This window comes from Vigna umbellata, chromosome 2 (assembly GCF_029865625.1).
Source record: "Vigna umbellata cultivar VRB3 chromosome 2, Vumbellata_1.0, whole genome shotgun sequence".
Classification (NCBI taxonomy): domain Eukaryota; kingdom Viridiplantae; phylum Streptophyta; class Magnoliopsida; order Fabales; family Fabaceae; genus Vigna; species Vigna umbellata.
The window spans coordinates 31,295,569-31,306,653 of record NC_142166.1 but is presented as its reverse complement, the minus strand read 5'-3'; the positions used below and the strand labels follow the sequence as shown (position 1 = coordinate 31,306,653).

The 11,085-nt window shown below is 37.3% G+C and overlaps 1 protein-coding gene across 1 annotated transcript; it reads left to right on the top strand.

The window, feature by feature from the left end:
- The first annotated feature begins 2,981 nt into the window (after nt 1-2,981).
- LOC148203804 (uncharacterized) lies at nt 2,982-3,551 on the top strand. The gene has a single exon (XM_088107760.1). It carries the CDS (start codon nt 2,982-2,984, stop codon nt 3,549-3,551), a length of 570 nt encoding a protein of 189 aa, XP_087963886.1.
- Nucleotides 3,552-11,085: the final 7,534 nt, after the last annotated feature.

Genomic DNA, 11,085 nt, shown 5'->3' with positions numbered 1-11,085 from the left:
CTCTTTTCTTTTAACTCAACTCTCTCATCATTTGTACTCTCCACCACTTTGCATTCTTCCCTGGGGTTAACCTCAGTATTAGCCCCAAAATTTTTGTTTGGCCTCTCTTCCAATTGCTTGGTAATCTAACCCATTTGAGTCTCCCAATACTTAATAGAAGCCTCAGTGCTCTTTTGAGTAGACTCAGTTTTCTGTATGAACTGATTAAGAGTTTCTTCCATCCTTATTGACCTTTCATTTAGTATAGCCATCTGTTGCGATAAGGTTGGTTGTTGCTGTTGCTTATTAAATTGCCCAGTTTGTCCAGCTTGCCCAATTTGTCTGTGACCAATGCTTGGGTGTGGTTTCAACCCTTGATTAAAATTCCCCTAACGGTATTGATTGGCCATGAAGTTTACATCCTCTAAGGCTTCTGCGGGAAAAGCGCATTGACCATTGATATGGTCACCTCCACATAATTCACACAACTGTGATTGAGCCTATGCAACAGTCTTTAACTCTTTTGGTAGTTGTGCAAGAGTTTTCATAAGAGTCTCCAGTTGTTGAGTTAGTATCTTATTTTGTGCTAGCAAGGCATCATGGGTTTGTAATTGTAGAACTCCTTTTTGTTGTATAGGAGCTCCTCTTTCACTGTTGAGCTCATTGTCACTAGTAGCCATATTATCAATGATTTCTGTAGCTTCCTCTGGAGCTTTCCATTTGATATTTCCTCCTGCTGAGGCGTCAAGCATCATCTTGGTTTGTGGACCAAGACCTCCAAGCAAGGTTAGGACTACTTGCACATCATCAAATACATGCGTGGGTGTCTTTCTTAATAAGCTTTTATACTTGTCCCATGCATGCCCCAGTGATTCCTCCATGCCTTGCCTGAATGCTGAAATCTCTTGCTTCCCTTTATTAACTTTTGATTGTGGAAAGTATTTATTTAGGAATTTGGTCACCACTGCTTCCCACTCTGTAAAGCTTTCTTCTGGAAAAGAATTTAACCAAAGCTTAGCATTGCCTCCTAGTGAGAATGAAAACAAGCTAAGTTTGATTGCTTCATCCGGCACCCCATTTATTTTCACCATGTTGCAAATCTCATTAAAAGTTGTGAGGTGCTCATATGGGCTTTCGTGAGACAACCCATTAAATTGATTACTCTTCACCAGTTGGATTAATGCTGGCTTAACCTCCATGTTGACTGCATTGACCCTTGGTCTTGCTATGCTGTTAAAGTGTTGAGGTCCAGCTATATTTGTGTAATCTGCAAGAGTTCTTCTGGCATTATTATTCTCCATATTTTCAGTGCTATGGTCAGAACCTTGTGGTGATGGTTGTAACAAATTTTCCGGAGGAGGAAAAAGTTCTCTAGATGTACGGATTCTTCTCCTCCGTCTACTCTCGTCTAAACCTTCAAGAAGAGGTTTTGCAGTTTTCTTGCTTCTAGTTCGGATTGCTTCCTGCATACACAAACAAACAAATCCCTAGAAGAATTGGTTAGCACAAAAAGATATAAAAGAACATATAAAATCTGAGATGAGAAGATAAAAACAGAAAACAGAAAAATAAAAATAAAAACAGAAAATAAAATAAAATAAAATGAAATAAAATAAAATAAAATAAAATAAAAACAGAAATTCAAAATTCAAAATTCAAGCCAAAGATAATCAATAATCACACAAATAAACTAGTTAAACCACGAGTCCCCAACAACGGCGCCAAAAACTTGATGACAAATTTATGAACACCGAAAAACGGCGCCACAAACTTGTTTAACAATCGGCAAGTGTGACCGAATCGTATCAAGTAATAAACAAGGTAAGACCAAGTATCGTTTTCCCAAAGGACTCACGGCCTAGTTTAGCTATGTGATTTCTTGATTATTTAAGACTTGTAAACAATTGATTGTAGGTTTCAATGCAAAAGACAGTAAATAAACATGTATGCATGAATTTGATCAATCGAAAAGAACAAAACAAACACTTCAATGAATTATATGGATGAGTATGTTGTTGGGGTTATCAATTTCATCTTATCCACTCTCATATACTTTTAGGAATTCATCATTCTTATCATCAATGCTAATGCCACTCTCTAAATCACCTTGTAAGAAGGCCTATCCCTAATTACGAGTTCATACAATTCCTAGCATTCCTAGTAATTAGTTCTTAAAGTGCAAGAGCTTAAAGGCAACCAATATGCTATTGGGAGAAATTCCCCGGATCTAGACTTCCCCGTACGTTCCCGTATCGACAAAATCAATAATCATGGCAATGAATGAGTTAAACAAAGCAAGCAATAAGCAAAGAGGAAAATCCCTAACTAAAGATGAAAGAAAGCATGTATCTTAATATAAGATGTTAAAACAAATTCCATATATGAGAGTTTCACAAGACTACATTGATTCCCCAACAACAATACAAGGTTTAGTTCACCATATTCATGGTGAAACTAGATGAACAATAATGAAAGAATGAAAGATAAAACCCTAGAAAGAGGAGGAGGTAGCCTGAGCATCCAAGATCTTCCTTTAAGGGGTGGAAAAGAGAGTGTTTGCTTCGTCTCTACCAAAGATACAAACCCTAGGACATCCTAAAGCTTATATACTATTCTAAAATTACATAAAATTAGGCCCAAGCCCAAAATAGTGCCGCTCAGCGGTAAACTACCGCTCAGCGGTAAGTGCGTGAGTTGTTTTCTTCCCCTCAGCGGCCAAATCACCCCTCAGCGGATCCAACGTGACTGCCTGAGTGCCGCTCAGCGGTAAACTACCGCTGAGCGGCAGTTGCGGCTTCTCCTTTTACACTTTTTGATGTCTTTTCTGATTCCATCTCTGTCCTTCTTCACTTCTTTCACCAAATTCACCTTAAAACCTGCACAAAAACACTGAAATCAAGCATAAACCTGTCCAGCTCTCTTATTTCTAAAAATATAACCAAAAGCATGATTTCAAGCTAGTTTCTAAGTGTTAAATGTTGCTTTTAGTATCAATTTTAAGCATGAAAATAACAGTTTTGAATGATAATAGCCTTAAACTGACCTTTGATTCTGTTGATGATGCATATGTCAATATTGATTTTGAGGTAGAAACTGTGCAATCTGATAACTTTATAGAGTTAGGACTGAATTTTGATCTAACACAGTTCTTTGAGAATTTTGAATGTGATTGTGATTTTGGTTCTTGCTCCATTTGTACTGAAATTGATTATGTGTTACAGCCAGATTCTAAGCTTATAACAGATGCTATTAATTGTGAGTTTGATGACCAGGCTGCAAAGTTAAATGAGAATGCATGTGCCGTCATTAAGGATTTCATGGTTGATGAAGGAGAGTGTACTGCTACTACTTTGACCGAGCCAGAGGTCTGTATTCCGGTGTCACACACTCAACAACTACCAGTGGAAGGAGAGCTATTGATGCAACAATTTGCTTGGAGAAGAAAGAAGAAACATCTTGCTTTGGATGATAGGGCAGTACTGATGAAGCAACTCCTCCTCAAAACTTCTTTGCTGAAACCTGTGGTGGAAAACATCTCCTTGAAAGTCCAAAATTGGAAACTCCCACCATGACCAGGGGAGTTTTCTTTTTCCCTTCTCCCCCTTTCCCTACTTTTACTGCACTTGTCCATGATCTGTTCACTATTCTTATTTCTGATATCTTATGCTTATGACACATTGAGGACATTGTGTAGTTTAAGTGTGGTCTATTGGGGGAGATTCTGATTTTTCTTTGTTAGTTTTTGTTTTCTGTGTTAAATTTTTTCTTTTCTAGGTTGTTTTTGTTGTGTCTGGTATATAGTTTTGCATGTTTCTCTTGCTTTCTGGATTTTGTTTAGGTTGTAGATTCGTCCTTCGCTTCACTTGATTGATACTTATGGTTTGAAATTCTTGCTTTTCCTTGCTTGGGAAGATGATTATGATGTTTGAGAGGTTGATTTGATTGTGACAAATACCTTCTGTGAGAAATTGAGCCACTTGATATTCTTTCTTGTGTGTGATATGTCTCTTAATTACTTGCGCATATGCCTTGGCTTGACTCTTGTTGATTATTCCTGATTGATATGCATGTTTGGAAATGATAAAGGCATTTTTGTTCTTGAGCCTCTTTAGCCAAATAAGCTTACCTTGTTTTGATCCTTGACAACCCCTTTTAGCCTATGTTTTTCCTCTATTCTTTGTTTTCAAGCTCATACATTAGCCTTAAGTGAAAAACCATGATTGCCTAAAACTTAGGGAATTTTGGAGCTTTGGAATTGTTTTGGGAACAAGTGTGGTCTCCTTGGGGAGTTTGATGAGTTGGCTAGTTGGTTCCTCTTCTTGGTTGGTTGTGTAAATATGTGTACATCTTGTCTCTGAAATTTGTGTTCTAAAAAGAGAGAAAAGAAAAGAGACAAGATGAGAAGAAAAAAAAAATAGATAGAGAAAAATGAGAAAAATAAATTTTTGTTTTGGGAATAATGGAGTCAAGAAGAGGATTGAATTAGAGGTTTTGGGTGTGATTTGACTGTGTTTACACTTGTTCCCCATCGCTCCTCTATTTCTTTTGGGTTGTAGCTACTTATCCATATTTTATCCTCCCTTGTCCTTGGCCCCATTACATCCATAAAAGACCTTTTGATTTGAACATGCATATATTTTGAGTGTTGATATTAGAGGCTTGCCAATCCACTATTACTTGTTTTCTTGAGTGCATTGAGTTGACATTGCTTACCTTAGAAACTTGAGAGAAACACGATAGTGCATCTGTGAGATTTTGTTGCTTTTGGATTCATCTCATAAGCTGATTGGTCATTTTGCCATGTCTTGAATTGCTTGGATGATTTCATGAGTATCTACTTTCTCTTATTCATTCTGTGTTGGATATTGTCTACTTCTTTTCTTTGTCCAGATTCCTTGAGGATTGTGTAATTTTGTTTCTTTCCTTGTGAGTCTTTGTTTTTTGTGTGCTGAGGTTGTGTCATACCCCTGATGTCCTCTAAGATATTCCTTGATTTGCGTCTTGATTTTGCCCAGTAGTGCAAAAGACTAAGTGTGGTCTATTTTGATTAGTCATAATTTTCTTCACTTCACTTAGCTTATTGTGCTAGATTTAATCAGGGAATTGTGCTTGAATGTCTAGTATTTCCCCATTTTTGCTAATTGTGCTTAATTTGACCGGAAATTCTTATTTTAATTAATTTGAATTATCTGAGCTTATTATTTTCATTACTGATTTCAGGGAAAATTTTGGAAATACATTTTGGGACATTTGGAGGGCTGCTACATAATTCAAGACTCTCCACATAGACATTTTAAAATTAATTACATTGTAATTTAGTGGTTTAGGATTTTGGGATCAACTTTTACACCCTAGGTAGACTAGGCCCAAAAAGTGGGGGTGAGTGACTTGGCACCCTAGGTTTTTGGTGCAGCCACTACCCCACATAAAAGGGTGAACTTTAATTTGAAGGAGCCAGCCGCCACCTGATAACAATTGAAAAACTGTTATTTTTATACTTAAAATTGACTTCAATTACAACCTTTATGACTTAGAAATTAGCTTGAACTCATGATTTTGTTGACTTATTGGAAATAATAGAGTTGGACAGGTTTTATGCTTGATTCCCTTATTTTTGCAGGTTTTTAGATGAAATTGATGAAAGAAGTAAAAAGGGATAGAGATGGAATCAGAACAGGACAAGAAAAATGCAAAAGAGGAGAAAACAGAAGTACTGCTCAGTGCCAATTACTGTTGAGCGGCACTCGCAAGAACCATTGGCACCGCTGAGGGGAGAAAAGCCGCTGAGGAGAAGAAGTAACTTGAGATACTACCCCTGAGCGGTATTTACCGCTGAGGGCACTTTTCTGGGCTTGGGCCTACTTTTATGTATTTTTTAGAATAGTATATAAGCTTTAGGACGTTCTAGGGTTTGTATCTTTGGCTGGGACAAAGCAAAAACACTCTCTTTCACCCCTTGGAGGAGGATTTTTTATGCTAAGGCTCCTTTCTCAACTTTCTCGGGTTCTATCTTTCATTTTTCCATTGTATTTCATCTAGTTTCGCTATGAATATGGTGAACTAAACTTATTTTGTTGTTCGGGAATCAATGTAAATCTTTAGAAACTCTCTTGTATGGAATTTGTTCTTCAAGATCATTTATATGATACATACTTTCTTTCATTAATAGTTAAGGTTTTTCCTCTTTGCTCAAAGTTTGCATAGTTTAACTCATTCAATGTCATGATTATTGGTTTTGTCGATACGGGAACGTACGAGGAAGTCTAGATCTAGGGAATCTCTCCCAACAGTATATTACCAACCTAGTGATAGGAGTATGATGGTTGGTTGCCTTTAAGCTTCTGATCACTATAATGCATGATTAATTGCTAGGAGTATGATGCTTGACGTAGTCCTCCTTTTTGTATTTTTACCTTTCATAGCTTAGCTCTTAAGGAGCATGGGTTACTATAAATACCCAACTCCTCTCTTGTATTAGCACTTTTGAGCTTAATGAGAATTTGATTTTCTGACCTTCAGAAATAATTCTCCCTTGAAAGGCACATGCTAGAGAGTCCAAAGACTCCCGCTAGCCACCTTTCAAGCACATTCTCTCACTTCCATTTTCTATTTCCACGGTGCTTACATTTTCTCTTATCCTCCACTAAACATTACTCTGCTGCCACATCTTCAGCTTCTCGTGCGCGCCTCAACCACGTCTCCATAGCGCACGCGTCAGCTTCTTACATTTTCACCTCTCCACATCAGAAACACATTCTTCATTCCATCACGCCTCAGCCACAGCGTCATTTGCATTTCACTCTCTTAAGAGCTCCTCGCCCATCAACCACATCCTCTTCACCATTTTGCTTTGGTTTCATCACAGATTTCACGCTCAACCTTTATTCTACCTTGCTTCTGTCATTGCAACCCTAAATCCAGGTTTTCCACCGAATATCATCTTCTCCGCTAGGGTTTCTTCATCTTTCATCATTTTCTCTGATTTTAGCCGATTAAAATCACTATTGATCCGTTCCAAACCTTTTCCACCGTTCAATCTCCATTTAGCACCGTTTAATCGGTCCAAATCGAGTCTATTCCCAATCCTAGGGTTTCATTCGTGCCTCTCAGGTTTCCACAGATTAAATCCTAGATCCTAGGGTTCCATGTGTTCAACCTCAGTTTTCCCTTCGATCTCTAACTTCTATTCCATTCCAATGCGTCTTTACTCGTCGGAGAAGCTTCGAGGAGTCCGAATCGTGCTCGGACAGCCTCTATCCTCATCACCTCGGGCGTTCGTCCATCAGTTGGTATCAGAGCTTAGGTTTCGTCCGTGCTTCACGCGTCAAAGGTAAGTATCTCTGTTTCGATTCTTGTTTCAGTTTGATTCGCGTCTTTGTCTTTATTCTAGTTTTGTGTTTTGATTCTGTCTTGATCCTGAGTTTGTTCTTCCATTTCACTGCTTGATTCATGTTCTGGTTTAACGTTGTGCGTTTAATTTCTTTCATTTTCGCGTTGTTAGTTAATTTCTTTATTGTCTTGTGTTTAACTTTTGTTCGTGCATCTTCATTCAGTGAAATTTGTGTTCATGTGTTTAGGTTTCCAAATTCTGATAAGGTTGCTTGTTCTATGTTTGAGTCTTTACCTTGAGTCAGTATTTTTATCATTTTATTCGGTGAATCCAATTTGTTTGAGTCTTTTAATTTCTAAATCCATTTCTGTTTTGTCTATGTCATGTTACTTTGTTTTAATTGTCATTTAAATCTAAGTTTAACTGATTCAATTGAGTTTTTGCTTTGAGTAAGATCTGTCCATCATCATAAGCAGTGACATTCAATTGAATGAGCTTGATGCAGACTTCACAGCAGTTTTAATGTCATTTCATTTATCTAAAGCTGTCTTGAGTTTTTTGATGCTGACCATTACATGTAATTGTATTGCACTTTTGAAATTCTGTGAGTTGAAAGTTGAATCTGCTTGTGGATAGCAAATGCACACCAATTAAGCTATGAAATGTTGCATTGAGCTTGGGTGCAAGATGCTTACAGCAACATCAGTCTCTCTTTTGGCCAGCTACACCGAACTGGTTTTTCTTTGAAGTATGTGTTAATGTTTTGAGTGTGTGTCTGTTTTGCTTAGTATTAGTTCATTGCTAAGCTTCTAGTTCAATCATGTTCAAGAGTCATTTGTGTTTGCTGTGTTAAAGTCATTTTCATCAATAATTTGTCAATTGACTCAATAAAACTTAACACTGGTGGTGTGGTTGAGCTGTTTGATTGAATAAGTGGCTATTGCAAGGTCAATTTTCGAATTACTATGTTCTGCATCCAATTTTAATGCAAAACAAGTTTGTTTTGATGTTTTAAATATGTTGAGATAGTTTAATTCGAGTTATATCAGCCTTTGTGCGTTTTTCACCTTTTGAAACCACCATTTTAAGTCAATTTTTTTTTATGAAGCAAGTATAGTGCAGTACTGACATTTTGATTTGTGCATTTATGATTCAGTTGGATTGTAGTAAGAGCTAGGGTCTGTTGCATGAAATCAAAACAAGTGAAAAAGAATATCTATACAAGTTTAAAAATCGTTCAGACCTTGTGCAATCCAACTAAGACAAGCTCCAAATCAGAAACTGAAAACATTATCAGTTATGAACTAACTTTGTTAGGGCATTTTATCAAACGCTTTTGTAAATTCAGTACTGGAGTCACTTAATTGTTTCTGTTCTAACTTGCTTGTTTTTGTTGCTTTCTTAATTCCCTCTAGAGCAATTCTTAGGTTCATTTTTGAGTGCTTCCCTTCTTGATATCTTTGTTTCTTGCTTGTCTTTGTTGGTTATCTAGTTTTGTCTGCAATGCATGTGAAATCTATTCTGCCAATCTTTAATTTGAGCTTTAATTGCTTTATTCATCTGATCTAGAGTTGTCTTAAGCAATAGATCTGCTGTGCTGTCATTGTTTTATGGCTATCCTACTCTGTTCTGCATATCACTTTGCCTTAGCCTAGCCATTCTTGATTGAGAAGCTTTTACACTTTGGTTTTTGGAATTTGAAAGAAGGTTTGTGTGCTTGGTAGCATCTTAGGTGGTGGTGGTCTAAAAGATTCTCAAGCCTTGAACTGCCAAGGGAGAATCTCCTTTCCAAACCTTTTCATTTATGTGTTTTAAATTTCAAAGGAGAAGCCTGAGTGTTGTGAGCTTTGTAAGGCTGACTTGGCCTAATTCCTTGGCACTTTGAAATAGAGAATTCATTGCTAATCTAACTGTTTTGTGATTGTTCATTGTGCAGGAAAAGAAATTGGATCAATTAGATTGGAGCAGTTGTGATTTGCTTAAACTAACATTGCATTCATTTTGGCTTATAAACTGTTTGCTGAATCATAGTCATTGTGTTTGGGAAGTCTTAAACAGTTATATTTTGTGCTGCTAGAGAATTAAGTCTGAGCCAATTGCATTATCTTTAATGTTTCTTGGTTAATCTGGTTTAATATCCATTTCCCATTTGTACCTTGCTGGAATTTGCTGTGAATTTTTAGTGTGCAGAGTTGATGTGTTGGGAGTTTAGTTGGAATTACAGACAGTTAGAAGCAGTCCTTTAAATAGTTTGGGAAAAGCCATACTGCTTGTACTATAGCAGATTGTAAATTGTGAGCTAAATCCGTGAGACAAGTAACATTTGCATCTCGATGTGCAGTTTTGAAGGGAGTTTCTTCTACCTTCACTTACTTTTGTTGTGATTGAACTGCTCTTGTTATGGGTTGTAGTTGCTTGCAATTTGTGATCTATTGAATTGGTGTGAATTATCTCTGCAGAGTTGCTTTCATTGGAATTCAATTTGTGTACGAGTTTAATTGAGCAGCAGCAGAACTTCACTAGAAAGTTTGGAAAGCATGAGCAGCCAAGAGAAAGGGAAGTTCTTCCTGCCCTATATCTTTTTGTGCAATCTGCTTAGCTAAGGGTTTTTAAGTGACAGAAACTTTGTGCAATTGATTGTAGGATGAGACTGGCAAGGAGATTCAAGAGAATTGATTCCAGCAACAACAAAGTTGAGCAACAAAGCTGAATGAAGTGGACCAGGACCGTAGCAACCTAGTGATAACAGTTGAAAAAATGTTATTTTCATGCTTGAAATTGATACTAAAAGCAACCTTTAACACTTAGAAACTAGCTTGAAATCATGCTATTATTCATATTTTCATAAATAAGAGAGTTGGACAGGTTTATGCTTGATTTCAGTGTTTTTGTGCAAGTTTTAAGGTGAATTTGGTGAAAGAAGTGAAGAAGGAGAGAGATGAAATCAGAAAAGAAATCAAAAAGTGCAAAAGGAGAAGCCGCAACTGCCGCTCAGCGGCAGTTTACCGCTGAGCGGCACTCAGAAGCTCACGGGGGATCCGCTGAGGGGCAAAATGGCCGCTGAGGGGAAGAAACCAACTCACGCACTTACCGCTGAGCGGTACTTTACCGTTGAGCGGCACACTTATGGGCTTGGGCCTAAATTTTCTGTAATTTTAGAATAGTATATAAGCTTTAGGACGTCCTAGGGTTTGTATCTTTGGCAGAAACGAAGCAAACACTCTCTCTTCCACCCCTTTGAAGGAGGATCTTGGATGCTCAGGCTACCTCTTCACCTTTCTAGGGCTTTATCTTTCATTCTTTCATTATTATTCATCTAGTTTCACCATGAATATGGTGAACTAAACCTTGTATTGTTGTTGGGGAATCAATGTAGTCTTGTGAAACTCTCATATATGGAATTTGTTTTTACATCTTATATTTAAGACCTATGCTTTCTTTCATCATTAGTTAGGGTTTTTCCTCTTTGCTCAATGCTTGCTTTGTTTAACTCATTCAATGCATGATTATTGATTTTGTCGATACGGGAACGTACGGGGAAGTCTAGATCCGGGGAATTTCTCCCAATAGTATATTGGTTGCCGTTAAGCTGCTGCACTAAAAGAACTAATTATTAGGAATGCTAGGAATCGTATGAACTCGTAATTAGGGATAGGCCTTCTTGCAAGGTAATTTAGAGAGTGGCATTAACAATGATGAAAAGAATGTTGAATTCCTAAAGTATATGAGAGTGGATAAGATGAAATTGATAACCCCAACAACATAATCATCCATAT